Here is an 18947-nt window from a genome sequence, read left to right as displayed (position 1 = left end):
ACGTAACGAGGTGTGTGACAGACGGCTAAAAGACTAAACGTTGGTCATAGGTGTCTCACCATCCAGACGTAGGTACTTGAAGTTACGGTAGGCAAAGTAGTCCTCCATGATGGTCATGAGTGAGGTCATTTGACAGAAGAGCAGCACTTTGTGGTTTGTGGCCCTCAGCTTGGGCAGGATACGGTCCAGCAGCTCGAACTTCCCAGAGGAGCGGTACAGGTCAGGGCTGGACAGGCAGAAGGAGCAAAAAGAGGATGAAAGAGCCCACATGCAACATATATGAACCCTCAGAAAAGACACACACACACACACACACACGTGTAGTAGAAACACAACACACACAAAATTACAAGCTTTACATACCCGCTCACGATTCCGCCAGAATAACCAAGATGCTCAGAGAAAGATTCCTGTAAAGCAAATAAACAAAACATGGTCACATTTTTTTCTCTGAATTCTACCTTCATTCTGCAAACTGTTTTTACTCTTCTAGTAAAATTGTGAGGAAAATATTTAGTGACAGCCTGATTAAGCGGTTTGTTACCTCAATGTGCTGGAACATGTAGGGGTGGTTGCAAATCTTTCTCAGTTGCATGATAGTGTTCATCAGTGTCTTCGTGCCACCTTTACCCTAGAACATTTAGAGAGGAAAATACAGCAATGTATTACTTTAAATGTCTACAAAATAAGGTTTCACCAATTAAAGTTAAAAGACATTATCTTTGTCTCCTTACCTTCTTGTCTTTTTCTGACCCATCTGTGAGCAAGACTCCCTTGGCCTGCATGTGTCTGTACAAAACCCTCTGTAGGGCCGACATGTCGCACTTTATCACATATTCCACCTATAAACCAACAATAATGGGAAAAAGTTAGAAAAGCCACCAAATTATAGCAATTATTTGACTAAAATAAATATCCAAATATTGATCTTGAGTCATTGGACACCACATATAACTCGTTAGCAGGCAAGCAGAGAAGTTGTAACAGTTGCAGTAAATAAATAAACATTGACAATAATAATAATAATAATAATAAAAATCCAGTTATATATTTATTTATTTATTTATTTTTTACCTTCTCAGGCAGCTGGGCCTCGACTTCTTTCTTGAGTCGGCGCAGCAGGAAAGGCCTGAGCACCTTGTGTAAACGTCGAATGATCAGGATGGTCTCTTCTTCATTCAGGTCAACCTTAAGAGAAACAGACCAAGGAAGGTGAGAACATTCAAAAAACGTTAAAAAAAAAATGTCCTGAAGCACACAGTTATAAAAAGGTACTACCTGGTATGTGAGAGTATTTATTTGTATGACCTCACCTCCACAACCACGTAAAATAAACCCAACCAGAACATAACTCACCTTCTCTCCAGTCATGGCAAAGGGGGCATTGAACCATTGTTCGAACGTACTGCAGCTCTTGAAAATGGTGGGCAGGAGGAAGTTGAGCAGGGCCCAGAGCTCAGGCAGCTTGTTCTGCAGTGGAGTGCCTGTGAGCAGCAGACGTCGAGGGGCTAAGTAGTGCGTGTTCAAGACCTGGGTCAGCTTACAGTGGTGGTTCTTCATACGATGGCCTTCATCCACAATCATGTACTTCCAACGAAGCTTTGGGAGGAAATGTAGAAGTCAGAAAAAGAAACAAAAGACTGAGCCACTGATGTTAAAGCTAAATCTGAGGATACTTCCTTACCTTTGCCAGCACTTGCTTGTCTTTGATGATGTACTCGTAGGTGGTGAGCAGCACGTTGAACTTGCCACTGCGCAAGATGGGGACGAATGCACGACGAGCAGCTGGAGATCCCTGAAAATTAACAGAAATACTTTCCATTTATGTTCAACAACTGAAGGGCATAAATCAGCCAAATCACTGAATGCATATGTGGTTTTAATACCCAACACTGAATATCCAAGTTGGTGCCACTGACCTTGTAGGAGACTTTCACGACAGATGGCGCCCACTTATCAAACTCATAGACCCAGTTTGATAGAGTTCTGAGAACAAAAGACACACATTGTATACTCTGTTTAACATTCAAACTCAACTCATACAAGCTTTCTGTAAAAGCACAGATGAACCCTAAGGCAACCGAAGAGGGTATGATTGGGCTTACGAGAGAGGTACAATGATGAGGAAGGGCCCGTTGAGGCGCTTGTACTCCATGAGGTAAGTGATGAGGGCGATGGTCTGGATCGTTTTTCCTAGACCCATCTCATCAGCCAGGATGCCATTCAAGTTGTTGTTGTAAAGTGACACCAGCCACTCCAAACCTTTGATCTGAGCAGAAAAAGGGACAAACTTAGCATCAGTTTACTCAACTCATTAAACCATTGAGTTCTACAAATGAAGGCACAAACTCACAAGAGTCTGATTCCCTCATAAATCATGTTATTCTACTCTTCACAGCATGTATTGGTTGTATACCTGGTATTGCTTGAGCTGCCCATTAATCAGCAGTGTGGACTGTTTGTCCACTTTCTCAGTGACAGCGTGAGCCACAGCGTAGTAGGACTGCAGGCCTCGGTTGAAACTTGCATTGCCGTACTCATCATCTACATCCTGTTTGGCATGTCTGGGGGAAGCAGAGGCGGGGGACATAATACAGTGAGACTTCTTTGGGTGGATGAAAAACAGCAAATGGAAACAAGTAAAGGAAAATATCTGTGGAACTTAATCATGACCTGTCATTTTTTAGAGAGGAAAAAAAAGATGGCCAAAATCTCAGTGACTATCTTACTCGATGATGTGCTGGACATCCACTTCAGATACTTCTTCACTGTCAGGGTCAGGAATCTTCTTCTTCTCCTCCGTTGGAGCTGAAGAGGGCTGAGGCTCTTCGTCATCCTCCTGACAAAAGAAACAAAACAGAGGTCAGAAATTGCTTGCCAGAAATGACAAATTACAATTTTTCTTGGACATGGAGTTCGCCATTTTCTGTACCTCCTCCTCCTCTTCCTCTTCTGAACCACTTTCTTCACTGTCTGAACGTGGCGCTACTTCATATCTGCAAAGGAAAAATGTGTTGAACGAGGTTAAAGATATGTATATGCATTACCAACACAATAGAAATGACTGAATTCAACAAACAGTGAATATCTTTCTGGTTTAAGGTATTATTAAGCAGACATGATACTGACCCTGGGTTCATTTCAAGCCAGGCCTCCAGCTGGCCAGCCTTAGGTGCCTCAACCCCAGTCAGGATCTTTCCACTGTCCATGTGGATGACCTTCACCGGCAGGTCACTCATTTGACTGGTCTCATCTAAAGGCTGGGAGAGGAGAGCAAATGAGAAAAACATTAATACCGTAAAGAAAAGACAGAGAAATAAAAGCATGTTAGGTACAGCAACTAACTGCACATTAAGATTATTAATAATAACGTCAAACTCACCTCTCCATCAGGTCCCATGCCGGAAGAACCACCATCCAAAGTCTCTGGCTTCTGAAAATATACAAGAAAATGAAAACAATATGCAAAACTGCAATTTAAACTATCAAAACAGAAGCATTACAAATGCCAGTGCTAAACATTCACCTTCTTTTTCTTCTTCTTTTTCTTCTCTTTGAGAGCTTGTACGGCTTTGTGGGCTCGCACCAGCTCGGTGAGGTTGGCCACGTACTCGTCTGTCTGCTGTAGCAGGTAGGCCAGACGCTTATCTTTCTTTTGGTCAATGAGTTTACGATAGCCTTCTTCATCTTCAGCCTGGGACAAGATTCACAGAGATATTAGGTGCTTGTGTTGGGACTAATATACACAGACTCAGTAACATGTATTCCATATATCTGAACACCTAATAGCATATGATATTCAGGGTTCTCCTTCATAGATTTGAGTCTCACCATCAGCCTCCGCATTCTCTCCTTTTCAATGCGCTCGTTCTCTTTTTTCTGCTCGCGCTCAGTGTTGGCATGATAGGTAGCGACAGCTTTGGTAGCCTTCTGGATCTTTGCTGTGATGGAGCGGTGGTACTCCTTGAAGTCCTTGGCGTGCTGCAGGATGCTGTTGAGGTATTCCTGTCAACAGAAGGACACACAAAGCCACTGCCGTTATTAAATTAGAAATGGAAATGATGTGAAAAGAAGACAAGCTTCTCTGTTTATTGTCTTCTCTTTTACCTTCTGGTTTCACTTTTTGAAATAATACTTCTGTTTTTTTCTGCTGTTTGAGTAAATCTGTTTTGTTTTTGGGACTTACTAACATAAGTCACAAAAAAATATCCACTAACAGGACATTGCTTTCATTAGATACAATCAGGAAAATGCTACACACAGCCAACTGAGTCCCTTTAGCCTGCTATAAACCACCCGCTTTACTTCCACCCACATGAGTCCTTTCACCCGGTGTACCTGGTGTTTCTGGCGACGTTTACGCTCCTGTTCGATCTTCTGCTGTTTCTCAAGCTTCTCGGTGATGCGGGCTTCACGTAGAGACTGACGTTTGCTACGCTTGTACGCCTTAGCGTTTAGGGCAGTTTCCAAAGCGGTGTCACGGCGCATGCAAACCACCACTTCCTGGCGCAGCTATAGGCACAAAAAAAGTCGACATATTAAATACTGTGTCTATTCCACTGGGGAAAACAACAACAGGCAAGTAACGCTGGAGAATGATTAAATAGGCAGCGGTTAAATGTGCTACAGTTGTCCATCCTTTAAGCATTTCTTGCAGATAACTGTAGATACCTGTCTCTGGAAGTTAAGCAGTCTCAGGGCCTTGAGTTCGATGGTGGCTTTGGTGCGCAGGTCACCAGCTAGAGAGCCAGGGAGGTTCTCCAGCTCTTGGATACGATGAGCAATACGAGCCTGTAGCCTGAAGAGAAAAAATAAATAAAAAATGGTATCAGTGATGACCATCAGGACGGCAGAATCATGGTATTCTCATTCATAAACCTTTAAAATCTAACTATACGATAAAACTCCAAAAGAGTTCAAATCCCATCTTTGTAACCGAATAAAGCTCATGAATAACAATGAGACTGGGTTCTGTCTTTTGATCCACTTCTCAGTAATTTGTACTAATTTATAGGTTTCTGGACAATGCATTAAAAAGGTTTCTGTCTTCTATGAAAACCTCAGAAATCAATCTCTATTCAGAGGATTAATTTGTTGAACTACTCACTCACAGAAGTAAAAAAATAAATAAATAAAATGAATTGAATAATTTTAAACTTAAACCTATTTAGGGAGGATCAGAAAGAGGGATCAGACATGTAATAAAATAAACAAATATAAACATTAAGTACAGAAAATATTAATTTAACAAGGGTTACAGTGGTTGGACGCCTGCAAATAAGGAACAGAGGAGGGCGTGTTACAGAGTTTAAAATAAAATATACGGTGTACAATTCAACACTGCTCAAGTGTGTTTTTGTTTCCTACCGGTATTCTCTTTCCTGGAGGATCTCCACTGGGTCCAGCCCGCGGGGTTTTTGGATGGGGGTTATGCGGTTCTGCTTCTGGTGAAGCATCATGGGAGGGGGCTGGGCAGGCTGTCCTGGGGACTGCGTCTGAGGGGGCATTACTGGGGAGGCAGCGGGGGGCACAGAGGGAGGAGCGGGAGAGGGTCTGCCAGTGGGTTGAGGTGGAATCAGCTTCTGAGGAGTGTTGGATGGGGCAGCAGCATTCACCATTGGTCCTAGAAGAGAGCAATCAGAAGAGATCAGTTTAATTGTGTCTGCACATAAGCATACACAGTGCTGTCTGAGGTGAGCCGCAAAATAAGTTTACCTTCAGGCCATGATTTAGGGGGTCCGTTGGTAGGCTGGCCTTGCATACCTGGGGGAACTCCTGCAGGTCCAGGAGGCGCCATATTGGGACCTACCATGCCTAAAACAAGAAGAAACATTCGTTTTTTCCAGGTAAACACTGAGACAGATAAAAGCAACAAAATGCATGTTCAACCACCAGGTGTCTCTGCTGAGCTGCCACATATTCTGAATTCTTTGTTTTAAGCTTATTTTAGGAACATTATGAAGGCAATTTAAGACCTATTTCACATCCGTACTGACAAAACGTTTGAGGGAAAATCGGTATTGGTTCCAAGTCAATTTTGTTTTTAGGTTCTTACAGCATGATCAAGACACACCGTTCCCAAAAACATTTGAATGCAAGATCTTAAAAATGTAACTCAAATTACAAGTAATGTAATCCTCATTAACACAATAAACCTGTCAAATCATATAAAAGACATTTTAAAAATTCCGATGGTTGTTTTTTAAACTATTTAAGCCCCCTCGGACACCCTGTAAATAGCCTTCCTGACTTAACTCACCATGTGGTCTGTTGTAGTTGGCCTGAGCGGGTCCCGGACCAGCCCCAGGCCCACCTCCAGGTCCAGCAGCAGGTGGCATGTTAGGCATCGGCTGTTGCTGCATCCCTGGCATGGGCCTCTTCCCCTGCACGGCCATCTGCAGGTGATCTGGTAAGGGCTGACTGCGTGCCAGCATCTTGTAGGCCATAATCTGAGCCCTGAGTTGGTGCAACTGGTTCTGGTTAAAAGGGGTGGGTCCGCCTGCGCCACCTGGTCCACCTCCCGCAACACCGGGTCCGCCTGGTCCCTGGGGACCCCCGCGGTTAGGCTGACCCATTCCCTGGTTAGGATCCCCACTAGCCTCCATAGCGCCAGGCCCGGGGACAGAGGGACCTCCGGGCATCATAGGGCCAGAGGGAGGGCCGTTGGCTGGGACAGGACTAGGTGCGTGCTCCGAGCCTCCCAATGGAGAGGGGTAACCTGGGGGACACAGAACAGATGCATGATGGGTATGCCGAAGACATAGAGCTTAAAAAGGTTTTTCATATGATACAGAGGACATACTGATCATGAGTAATTTTTAGAAGGTTCAAAGCATTTTAACAAATAAGTCAAATTTGGCCATAATTACAATTAAAATACTGACTATAAGCTACATAACGTGTCATTTTATTGTCTTTATTTTAGGCTACAAGTCCAAATACTGGCCAGAAAATGACTTAACTAATCACTTTATACTCTGCTCAAACACACTGCTGTCAAGTCATTTTCTTTTTTTCATGTCTTCCTATGCATGTGTCTCTCTTCATATCCTCCTCTTTTGCTTACTGACTGTGTGGTTTTGTAGATGCAGCTGCTTTTGTTGCTGTCTGAAAGGGGAAGCCCCTCAACCCCGCCCCTCCCGTTGTCCTGCCCACTGCTTTCTGCTCATGCTGCCAAAACAGCAACACAAGAAGAGAAACCAGCTAGATGAGTTCACACACGGTACAGTATGTGTGTCTGAGTCTGTGCGACTCAGTTAGCTGTTCTTCCCGTGTGAGGCTTTTCAGGGACAAAAAGGAGATCTTTAATGTTAATCTGTCTTTACCCATGTTGACTACGTACACAACTCATGTTATTTGTGGCAACCTTCAGACTGCAAGCACATCACAAAGACCGCATTTAATCTCTAGTATTTACAGCACAAGCTACATAAAACACAATATTATGAGATGTGTTACCTTGGGAATGTTGGTCCATTGGGCTTGGAGGGGGTCCCATGCCACTGTGCCCCCCTGGTCTCATGCCCATGTTCTTCATCTGGCTATAGCGGGGGTCATCGGGCATTCCCTTCTCATGCATGGCTTCCATGGGCTGATTAAAAGACAGAGGATAATCATTTGTGAACAAACTATTTATTGTTTAATTGCCACAAAAGGTATATATTATACACAGTCTTAGTTTGTAAGCCATGTTGTAAAGGATGTAAACTCTAAAAGGTAATGATTAGATTACGATTCTCAACAACAGATACCAACACATGCAGAGAGCAGGCAACACTGCTCAATCACAAAACAGTAGATCAAAAGATGAATAGAAAACATTAATTAATTTAGTGTATTTTCAACCTAAGGTGCAAATATATTTATATATTAATTATATTATATTATATTAATGAAATACATGAAGAAAGAAAAAAGGAATAAAAAAATAAAAGTTCTTAACAGTTAGTACTTTATGCATCTGGTGCATGTTGTCCTGAGGATATCCTGAGGGTCCCTGTGGAGGGTGGGGGTGTCCAGATCCTGGAGGTCCTGGGCTGGGCCCCATCATGCTGTGGGCTGAGCCTGGCGAGGGACCTGGGCTCGGGCCCATCATGCCTCCTGGAGATGGCCCTGGGCCCGGGGAGGGTCCGGGCCGAGGTGTCCCTCCCATCGGGGGGTCAGGGGTGGACATCTCTCAGGGGAAACTGGGAATGTGTGGCAGCAGCAAGTACCCCTGTGAAGAGAGATGACAGGAATAAGATCAGAATCCATCTGTCACACGTGTTTGTTAACTTAATTCACAGTGCAGTAATCGTTTTAAGTCTAAATAAGAGTAACCTATGCTACATAATCACATATTATTTTAGAAGTGTACTAAGTCTTCAAATACAATAGTGAAGAATATACTATTATTGTAAAAGTCCAGTGTGTAGGATTTTGTGGCATCTAGTAGTGTATTGCAGATTGCAAAGCCCTACCAAGCTCAAAGGAGAAACTATGGCAGCTGTGAAACGGTCCAATCTAGAGCCAGGGTTTGGTTTATCCCTTCTAGGCTACTGTAGAAACATCAGGGTTCAACATGGTGGACTCCATAAAAGGCGACCTGCTGTAGATAAAAATGGTTTATTCTAAGTTGAATCTAATGATTCTTATTTTCAGGTGTTTATAGACTAATGAAAACAATTATCTATTATTGAAAATAAAGAAAAAAAATTGATAAATTATATTCTATTTCTGCTAATAGATTCTCCTAAATGTTACACACTGGACCTTTAAAAAATGGACAGTTCATCCATTTTCATCTTTCATGAAGCACAAGTTGACCAGATAAGGTTGGATGAGACGTGCTGATGTCTGGAGCTACATAATATAACAAGCTCAGTGCACTGTATACAACATATGAAGAACTCAATCATTGCGTCTCTTTCAAACCACAATTACATTGGTAATCACAGTCACACATTAAGTCAATACAGATGGCGGTTAACTCAGACAGTAGCTCTCAGTAACTTCTGTGGATCATGTTATGTGATTATTTTAGAAAAGTGATGCAGCTGTTGTGTTTTTCAGATGTATTGTGTTTGAACTTTGCAAAGCGCGAACCACGGACATAAATTCCTCTCCATTGTTGTGTGAACTAAAACCAAAACCTCTAAACCACAAGTGATCACAGGAAATAATAGTTTTCATGTTGCTGTGGGGCTGCCCTGTCCTCTCAAATACATCCAACCCTGAACCCCTATTAACGAAAGTGTCACAGATGCTGAATGGAACAAGATCATTCACAACACCAGCGCCACATATCTGACATGGAAGCTACAAATGAGGGTCATTTAACTGTATCTGCAAAATGTGAGCTTCCCACACACACACAGTGGGTCACCGAGGGGTCATTAAACTGTCCCTACATGGGTCAAAACTATGAATTTAAAGAAAAAGAAACCACGTACAAGCGGCTCTTTTCAACATGATACAACCCTGCTGGTACTCACACAGACCTATAGGTAAAGTGACCGAGAGAGCAGTAACTTCAGCTCCAAGTAAAAACTCTGTTAGTCCAATTGTTGCAGTGTTTACATTTACAAGGAAATATCAATTAGGTTAGCTATTATTAGCATCGGTAGCTTTGCTAGCGTTAGCCAGGCCTAGCCGGATTTAACAGTAACGTCACATTATGTCCGCAAGCTCGTCGTTTTAACCTCCCTTTATTCAACACAATGTAGCAGGGTTTACTTGTATTCACTGGAGACACTCTTGCGGTCGTAAAATGACACTAAACCGACGATAAAGCTACATTAACACAAGCCCGACTCCGGCTAGCCTGCTAGCTCAACACAACAACATAAGCTGGCTGCTGACGGTGCCCTAGCATGCTACGAGTTAGCTTAGCCGGGCCACGCTCTCCGAGGCCAATTAGGCACAAAACAAAATGTGTTGTTTGTCGAGATGCTCGTCCAGATGCGGCGACATGTGAAAGGGTTAGAGCATCGCTCATCGCTGGGGCTGATTGATCCAACGCGCCTCCCGTACCTTTGGCTCGGTGCTCCGCTCTAAGCACATTTCCAAAAACAATTTTCATTCATTGCACTGTCGCGCCACAGCAGCGGCGCTGTTAATGTCGTCTCTCTCTTTTTTTTCTCCCCCCCTGAACAAAAAAACACCGTATTGAGGCACATGTATCCTCTTCCAGCAGCGTAAAACACACACACAACTGTGTCGGCTTAAACGCAACATTATAGTAGACTTACACGAGTGGTGAAAGGTGATGTTTGAAGTCCTCACCGGTTGCAGCGTCTCTTGGTTTTTCCTCCTAGCCAGAAACAAAGACCGACCTACCCAGTTGGTTTTTTTCCTTCACCCCCCTCTCTCGGTAGATTGTATCGCAGGGACCCGGCCTGTGCGACTCTGTAGCGCCCCCATCCGCCGCCTCACTCACTTCCCGCATGCCCAGTAAAGGCTGCGTTACAGTGGGGGATGAACGAGCGAGAAGCCGGTGTGGGGGATGGGAGAGCTCTGAGTATTGTGGAGGAGACAGCGAGAGAGATCATTTATTTCGCGTTTATTTCAGTGTGAGCACACTAAAATGCTCTGATATGTGCAAGAAAGCGAACTTTACAAGGCCGTGGAGCATTAGTGGAGACATGGAGAGACAGCAGCAGTCAGATTTGGGTGTCTCATTATAGCCAGCCTGTGCTTGTGCTTGAGAAAAAAAAACCAACCACCACAAATTATTCATCACCAGGGCTGCAACTAACGATTATTTCCATGATTGATTCATCTGATAAACACATTGTAGGTTAATAGATTGTTTGTTCGTCTAAAAAAATGGCAGAAGTTTAGTGAAAAACGCCCATGAACGTCCCAAAACCCAAGATCACCTCTTTAAAATGCTTGTTTTGACCAAACAACAGATCCATACCTAATATTATTCAGTCTATGTGCCTTTAAAACTACTTAAATAATCAAATAATTTATTCATTATTATTATCTACAACAAAGAGGCCCCTTTCATGTTCCTTTTATGTTTGATGGACCTAAAAGTGGGTTATGGTTTTACCTGCAAAAAGTAGGTCATACCATTTCTTCACCTGAATGGAAGTGTAATGCTTTTTGTTTTAGTAATCTACATAATTAATGACAACAGCACACACATCAGATCAATTCAAACGTACACACCATAATTATTGTCAGGAATATTGTGAAGAAAATTTTTAAATCTCTATGTAATTTCTGGCCTGACAAACAGTTATTTACTGCTGCATGTTGGCTGACGTGATCGCTCAGCTTAAGGAAGGTGATGTCAGGTCTCTGTGTCAGTATCTTTAATCTGCTTGAGAGGAAACCACCAAGTTTTAAAAAAAAAACAACCATTCAGAAAATCGAAAATTACACATACATTTATTATGAAATATTTAATATTATTTTGTTGAATCCTTGTATTTTTCTTTTTCAAATCCCTCATAATCGGCACAAAAACCGGAGAAAGAAGGGACAGAGAGGGACTGGCTGCCAGTACCAAGACTACGAGAGGAGACACTCTCAGGTGCACAGGCTCAAAACGAGGCCAGTCTTTGTGGTGAAGTTGCAGATTGCAACCAACTCAACACCAGTCGCGTATTCATTTGACAACCCGGGAATGAGAGTGGGCTGTGAAGTAAAAACATGGTGAAACACAAAAGGCCCTATTGAGAGCCAGGGTTTGTCTGTTCTGGGCTACTGTAGAAACATGGATGTTTAACATAGCGGACCCACAGCGTCTGTAATATTATTATTATTTTAGTCTGGACCAAAGTGGAGGAACAACCAACAGAAAGAATATTTTATGTTTACCATGTTTGAGATAGATGGGGGAGGAGACTGCAGTCAGGGTCCAAAGACAATATTATATATATATATATATAATATAATATAATGCTGCAGAGGAACTTGCTTTCTTATAAAATAAAAACATCTGCCCCCTCTCATCACCCCAATCATTTTCATACAGTCCCTAAAAACTCAAAAAGCACTCCACTGCAATAAATGTGTCATCCTGACGGTGAACAGAATTAAAAATGAATTCCTTTGTTCTTTGTTCTTAAATTGTTTATTTGGATAAAAGACAGCAAATATAATCCAGCTTGTAAGAATATTTTCAGTAAATACAGTTTTTTTTCCCCACAATGTTTGACTCCTAAAGTAAAGTTGTGTTCTTTTATTGTTTCTAATTTCTGAGTCACATGTTTAAAGGAATCCAATTTTCTAATCCATTCAAAGGCAGCACTGCCTGTCACATGACATGAAACAGTGACACTGTATATCTCAGTAAAACCCTACCTCAAGTTTGTCCCTGGATGAAATGTATTATTTCTATTATTATACTTTCATTCTATTGAATATATTAAAGTAAAAAGAACACAGCTTCATGGATAAACACAAATTGAGATAGAAGAAAAACATCCTTTTAAGTTCTTCAGTTGAATATTAAATGAAATTTTCTCATCTTAAAACAATAAATAAAAATTCAAATGAGCACAGAACAGCAATAAAAAATATTGTAGTGTCATTAATGATACCTGGCCACTTCATTTTACAAAACCTTTAAAGGAAGTCCCTTCAGGTTATTAAGGACATTTCGTTCTTACGCTCAGTAGTTGCCACACAGTGTCACACAGTCTCATATAGTGTGATCATTGATCACCATCGGTTCGCCCCTCAGGGCAGATTTGATCTTCTTCTGTTCATAATAGAACAAACTCGTCCAGGCTGTTGCTGGTGTCGACTCTCTTCCGCTCACTCTTCCTCTGGATGTAGGTGATATTGTTTGTGGGCGTTTTACTTCTCTCCTCTTCCTGACTTTTTCCTTCTGCAAATATAAACATGGGGTACGCCCCTGCAGATGTGGAGAGCGCCTATGGGAGAAACAGACAGAACAATAACTCAACTAGCTATGGGAGAAGATACATAGCAGCTACACTGGAGCATGTTAACAAGCCAAATGTTCCATGAAAAGAGACCCAAATAACCCAGTCACATACCTCATAAACAACAGTGCACAGTGATTCAAAGTCCTTCTGGCCTTTAGCATAGAACCCTATGGTACAGCTGGGGTCCATGCGAGAGAAAGACATTTTCCTGGGATATTTACAGTGAAAGGACTGCAAGCGACGGGAGAGGAAGCAAAATAAAAGAACACAAATCAGAAAAAGGTCTCATTAGATTCAAAGCAAATATTCCTGATGTAGATTGCATCAATTGGAAAAGAAAAAACTGTAACGCTGATCACCGTGTGAAAACTAGTTAGTAAGTGAGCTGAAAAGTCTAGTGAGCTAAAAACTATGTATAAATTGGGCAAAAAAAAAAAAGAGAAATAAATCCACCGTTATAGTCAATAGTGTTAAATAACATCCAGTTATTTAAATAAACACAACTGGAACATGACTGGTGGTGCTGATGGAGGGGTACTTGAGTGCAGCTGACAGTACTTTGGGGGTACGGCTTTAAAAAAAATTGATTGATTTACATGACTGACTGAGCACAGGTGTCACATGACGAAACGAAACAGAAACCAAAAAGAAAAAGAGAAACATGACTTCCTCATACCTCCAAGGGAAAGCTCTCTTTTGTTATATCCACTGTGGGCTGACAGTAGTGAGGGTCCAAGTACAGCAGATGGTCATCTTTTGCACAGCAGGGCCAGAGGAAGAAAAAAAAGTGAAAGGACTGACATCAAACAGCTGGGCACAGTGATTATGATGTACACTGTGCTGCACACATACCCTGGAAGCCGATGAAGAACAAAGAGTGCTTCGGTTTGCCCCCAATGATTCCAATGCAGCATTGTAATGTCAAGAGTTTCTGTGCAGAAGATGATGAATGGGTTGTTGTTCTTTGTACTTACTTTTCAGACTAGAGAGAAACCCATTCAGGGGGATGCTGATTTATTACTGAACTGTGCGACCACATTGTACACAAGGAGAATGAAGCCTATAATCACACTACTGTAACGAGTTACTTTATAGTAAATTATACTGTAGCTGTACTACTTTTGCTGAAAACCCCCACAATGACCCCACTTTGACCTCATAGAAGACTACTCAGTGAATGCACATAGGAGTGAATGCATAAAATACTTTGACACAAGTGATGTAGGACGGATTGAGATCTTGTCCTCCAAGTCGCACAGGAACCAGGATGATGACAGACTTCCAGGACTGAGGGGGAGGCCGCTCACACAAACTCCTCACATCCTCCAAGTAGACTGAACAAAGAAAGAAAGAGCCATGGTTCAATAATTCCTCTAAACGTTTTTTTTTTTTCAAAGATTATTTCTAGGGCTTTTATCGCCTTTATTAGGCACGAACAGCTGAAGAGAGACAGGAAAGTGGGGAGAGAGAAAGTAGAGAGAAAGCCTTAGTACTTGGGGCGCAAGTTCTACCACAGTGGTTCCCAACCTGGGGGTTAGAGCCTGTTAAGTATGTATGATTGTTAAAAATGTCCAAAATACATAATACAGAAATTGTAAAAAAAAGTTCCCTAAATTATTAGGATCTCTGAAGTAATTAAAAGGAAATTCATCCAAATCACTCGTTTTACACAAACGTCCTGCAGTTATTGTTCACTATTTGGGTTCATTGTACGGTTTACCAGTTGTTCTGTACTGTTATTGTTATGCAGTGAATATAATAAATAATAATTAATTAAATATCCATAAAATACGTCACTTGGTCAGGGGTTGTCAGTTTACTCAATGATAGAAAACGGGGTCCTTTAAGGAAAAAGACTTTTTTCTAATCCACAAAGAAAGGCTGAGCTGTTTTATTATGGTATTGCAGATCATGTAAATAGAAAGCAGCAAAATGAAAAAATATATATAAATACTCACAGATGATTTAAATCGCCCACTCTCCTCAATAATAGAGGAATGTCTAAATAAGCCTAAAGCACTGATCCATTTCTCTGTTTGTACAGCTGTGGGGAAACTGCTGCATTGGCTCTGCCCTTCAGAGGAGAGAGCAAATACACTGATGAAAGAAATTACTCACTGGTGCAATCTTGTGCAACATACACGACTAGATTAGGAAGGTCCGCCGATGCTGCCACAGCTTTCCTGAAACAAGATGATATTTACAGTAGGATACATTATAGGTTACATTTTCATAAAAGTTGGTTAGGATAACTGAACTTCAGGTCTCACCGGAGGATATGTGCCACAATAGAAGGTCCATACCAGTCCCCGGCTTTCTTCCCTGAGCTTTTGCCCAACTCCACCAGCTTGTGTATCCCAAACGGGGCTGTGGGATGGTCTGCAAACCACGATACCACCCTCCTGTGTGAAGCCTCCATGGTTCTGTTCAGGCAGGAATCCAAGCTCAGTTTGCGACCCCTCTTGCTGGGCCCTTCCTTTAAATTCATTCCACGCTCTGCACTGTCTGTGGTACGAGTCACCAGAAGGTCCATGTCATCTTTAACTGCATGGTGGCTCACAGACCAAGTCCAACCTTAAAATGATGTAAAGAGAAAGTAAAATGAGTATAAGACCAAATATCAACATGAAATGGTTTCTCTTATGACCTGGACAGACTGCTTTGTTCCTCGTTGTTCTTATCACACAGATAAGTCACAATATGTGACGCAAGGGTGGAAGGAACAAAATGTACTGTAACCAAGCTTTTGATATTTTAAGTACATTTGTATTATTGTTATTTAATCTTACTTAAACTTTGTGAGCATTTTGAAGTCTACCTTATTGTAAACATGGCAACACTGCACTGCTGTACAAAGCCCAAACTCAGTAACTACACATTTGGTCAAAACTGAACCAGAATCTGACTTTTGGACAAATAAATGTTTATCCTTTCATCCTCACACAACATTTATAGGAAAATATGTGAAAAACCAAACTGCAGTGTCTGCACTCCTGGTAGGTAACACTAGCTGGAGGGCAGTCATTGCTAACTTTAGCTAAAGCTAATTTACAGACTTATTCTGACTGGTTTTCTGTAACTGAAAAATCTTGCGCAAACATCTTAGTAATTGAGTTTAACACATTAGTAAAGCAGTAGCTAGATATAATCTGGACTAGCCCTGCTAAAGGCTTACTAGCCTATCTTAGATTGTCTGAGTATATCTGACAATGACACATTTGTTACATGTTGTGTACCAGAATTAGTCCTTCCCATGAGATCAGACAGTTCAGATGACAATATTTTTATGAATGTGTGTCTGTTGACCTATCCAGCTGCAGGTGACATTGCCGTGTGCCTGTGTCTGTGGTCACCTGGTGGCCTCAGGTGCAGGAGCAAGCCTTGCGCCAGCAGCATCTGCCCCGTGCGTAGAACACAGCCCCAGCCGCTGTCGGTGGTCAGGGAGCTGCCTGCCAGTGAAGGGAAACCCCGTCTGTATGTCAGCCACAGGAGAGATGCAAAGGAGCGACGGAAACGCTCTCTCTCACCTGACACAGTTACAGAGCTTGAATTAAAATTAAATAAAAACTTTGGTTTTAGATTCACATGTAGGAGACAATTTCAGGTGGTATGAAGGCCCACTGCTCAAGGCCTCACCTTGATCCTTGAGCTCATAGGATTGTCCGAGCATGATCACAGGAGAGCTCTTGCTGAATTTGGATTTCTGCTTCAAAGACCAGCCTGAAACATTAAAGGGGAAAGAGACACAGTTTCATATCCCCAAACCAAGGAGAACAATCAGATCTGCTCTTATTACACAGTAACAATATAAAAGAGTTACTATGTCAGAGCAGTAAAACAGACCATATTTGACGCTGTTCCATGCTGAGACCAACTTGGATTTGAATTTGCCTCTGTCCTCTCCCTCCTGGTCTTCCCTGCTCACTTCCAGGTGCTGAGGCCCAGCAGACTCAGTAGAGAGTAAGAGCCAGTCATCCATTAGATCATCTGTAGGAGACTGGCCCACGCAGTGAGCCGAGGAGGTGCTGGGATTCATAACAACTGGAGATGACAGAGACAGAGCGTGAAGAATTGCTCCTTTTCACAGCAGCAGCCTACGTAGACATAAAAGGGGCATTAGACAACATTATATACACGTGACACAAGAACATGATGCAAACGCATACAGTAAATTATATTATTGTGTCTTGAAACAAACATGTTCTGACTCCAGAGCTCATTAATGGTTAATGTTAACCACAGCAAAGTGAATAATTCTCAATGACAGTAAGTAAAGAGAGAAAACCATGTGACTGCATCCTGTGACTCAAGGAATTTCAGATATGTCAATTTAGCTGCAGCAGGAGAGGTGCTGGTGAAAGACTATTCTCCCCCACATTTGGCTTCCCTCCTCTAAAACATCAGTAGATACAAGACGACTGCAACAAACAGCGTTCACCGACACAAATGTGTGCCGTTAAATAGGTATATATTGTATGTCAGTAATGTAATTAGTGGTTGAAAAGTACTCGGATCTTCAACCTAAGTAAATGTAAAAGATACTAAGTTATGCATTGAAAAACTTATCAAGTATTATAATCATCATCATTATTATCATATAGGATATTATTTGATTGTTGATACTGATGGATCAATGTGTAAGATAGTAGGGAGCTCTTATTTTAGTTCAGTGGATCCATACACAGAAGTCAGGCCCCGTCGAAAACAAGATAAACCAGAGGGGTCGTGAATTGATTAATTAAAAGAGAAACAAGAATCAATGGTATTTTTTCACTTTTCTCTCTCATCTGTTTTTTGAAATTTTAAATCAAACAATCTTTTAACAATCCAAAACGGTTGGGAACCACGTGTTTAATCTTTGAATTTCATGAGCTTATCATATAGTGTTTTTGAGATAAAATCTTTATCTGAAAGTAACAACTATAAATATAGCGGTCAGATAGATGTAGTGGAGTAAAAGTACATTTCCCACTGAGATGTAACGTTAGTGAAGTAACGTTAGAACTATGAAGCAGCATAATATGAAAATACACTTAATAAGTATGAGTAGTGTAATACATTCAAAAATATTTAGTTAAAAATAAAGTCTTCATTCATTTTCCATTAACTCATAACTATATAATAATAATAATAATAATAATAATAATAACAATATGCCCCACGTGAAAATTAATATAAAATAAATAAAGACATAACATAACAACACTTCTTAGCTCCTTTGTAATTTAAACATAAACAATAAAAACCTCATTATTTACAGATAGTAAATAAACGAGTTCATCATTTCCAGTTAACTAAATTTAAAAAACAACATTTGAACTGCTGGTTAGACAACATAACAAAAAATGGTGGCCACTGTTGAAGTCTAAGCGATTAAAATACGGATTAATAAATAACATGAAGCCATAATTACTGTACATTCATCTAAAAGCTGCATGCTATCTGGCTAACCTGCTCATACAAAAACGCACACATTAGTATAATTAACACCAATTAACAGTGACATAGTACTGACACATAAACTTAAACAAATATAGGACACTGTAAATCAAATATAACTCAAGGTCTAACCATGTTCTGTGTAGTTTTCATTTCCTGACATTAACTTTTGGGCATCCCACCTTCAGAGCTCGTTCACTGACAGAGGATTTATTAAAGTATGGATGCATTAAATTCACCTTTTACCTTCATTCGGGAGCCGTCATTGTGTCTCCTTTGATCAGAGTAAGTCATTGGATGGACTCCACTGCAGGAGTCGGTGTGTTTATCAAACCATAGACACACAAACAGTCTGCAGTCGTGTTAGAAAGGAGCAGCGTAATAAATGTGCACTCACTTCCTGTTTATACTGGTCACGTATTAGCGCTGCTGTGATTGGTCAACAGCGGACCAATCACTTTATACCCGTCATGAGTTCCTTCATTACTAGTAATAATATTACAGTGAAACATATGTCAGTTACCCCTCTAACAAATTAATAATTAATAATAACAATTAGTTCCAATATCATATATATAAAAAATATATTGTATATTGTTGTTTTTTTGTCACCTCCCTAAT

General features: G+C 41.2%; 2 protein-coding genes across 5 annotated transcripts in view; both read right to left on the bottom strand.

Moving 5' to 3' along the window:
• Positions 1-10417, bottom strand: part of LOC118323108 (transcription activator BRG1-like) — a 15272-nt gene extending 4855 nt beyond the window's left edge. The window contains 24 exon segments of the mRNA XM_035655032.1: positions 60-226; positions 364-410; positions 545-631; positions 735-842; positions 1075-1188; positions 1357-1599; positions 1685-1795; positions 1920-1986; positions 2106-2269; positions 2417-2564; positions 2730-2839; positions 2933-2996; positions 3130-3260; positions 3383-3433; positions 3527-3694; positions 3832-4005; positions 4339-4512; positions 4672-4798; positions 5368-5623; positions 5716-5814; positions 6260-6718; positions 7459-7591; positions 7952-8215; positions 10230-10417. Coding sequence (XP_035510925.1) covers positions 60-226; positions 364-410; positions 545-631; positions 735-842; positions 1075-1188; positions 1357-1599; positions 1685-1795; positions 1920-1986; positions 2106-2269; positions 2417-2564; positions 2730-2839; positions 2933-2996; positions 3130-3260; positions 3383-3433; positions 3527-3694; positions 3832-4005; positions 4339-4512; positions 4672-4798; positions 5368-5623; positions 5716-5814; positions 6260-6718; positions 7459-7591; positions 7952-8173 — 3424 coding nt within the window. The 5' untranslated portion in view covers positions 8174-8215; positions 10230-10417.
• A 1634-nt stretch (positions 10418-12051) lies between these two features.
• On the bottom strand, positions 12052-18729 carry LOC118323642 (cysteine protease ATG4D-like). 4 transcript variants are annotated; one of them, XM_035655676.1, is made up of 11 exons: positions 18566-18729; positions 16731-16981; positions 16524-16607; positions 16241-16414; positions 15158-15461; positions 15006-15070; positions 14094-14221; positions 13740-13818; positions 13564-13640; positions 12999-13118; positions 12052-12872 (listed from the first exon to the last, which is right to left on the bottom strand). In XM_035655676.1, exons 2-11 carry the CDS (start codon positions 16921-16923, stop codon positions 12702-12704), a joined length of 1395 nt encoding a protein of 464 aa, XP_035511569.1. In that variant the 5' UTR covers positions 16924-16981; positions 18566-18729; the 3' UTR covers positions 12052-12701. The 4 variants fall into 4 exon arrangements, with proteins under 4 accessions (XP_035511569.1, XP_035511565.1, XP_035511566.1 ...); XM_035655672.1 differs by having other exon boundaries at positions 16731-16928; XM_035655673.1 differs by having other exon boundaries at positions 18573-18729.
• Between the last annotated feature and the right edge of the window lie 218 nt (positions 18730-18947).

The sequence above is a fragment of the Morone saxatilis genome, unplaced genomic scaffold (assembly GCF_004916995.1).
Source record: "Morone saxatilis isolate NCDOM2014 unplaced genomic scaffold, NCSU_SB_2.0 Contig14, whole genome shotgun sequence".
Lineage (NCBI taxonomy): Eukaryota > Metazoa > Chordata > Actinopteri > Moronidae > Morone > Morone saxatilis.
Note: the sequence above shows the minus strand (reverse complement) of the source record. Positions and strands in the feature narration are given on the sequence as shown.

What these genes read in the sequence shown, in the direction of transcription:
- LOC118323642 (XM_035655672.1), bottom strand. Translation starts at nt 18,620, where the DNA reads ATGACTTACTCTGATCAAAGGAGACACAATGACGGCTCCCGAATGAAG. An exon ending in ATGGAACAGCGTCAAATATG is followed by an intron (nt 16,608 to 16,730) that starts GTCTGTTTTACT and finishes TTAATGTTTCAG; the next exon opens with GCTGGTCTTTGAAGCAGAAA. An exon ending in AAGAGAGCTTTCCCTTGGAG is followed by an intron (nt 13,119 to 13,563) that starts GTATGAGGAAGT and finishes CGTCGCTTGCAG; the next exon opens with TCCTTTCACTGTAAATATCC.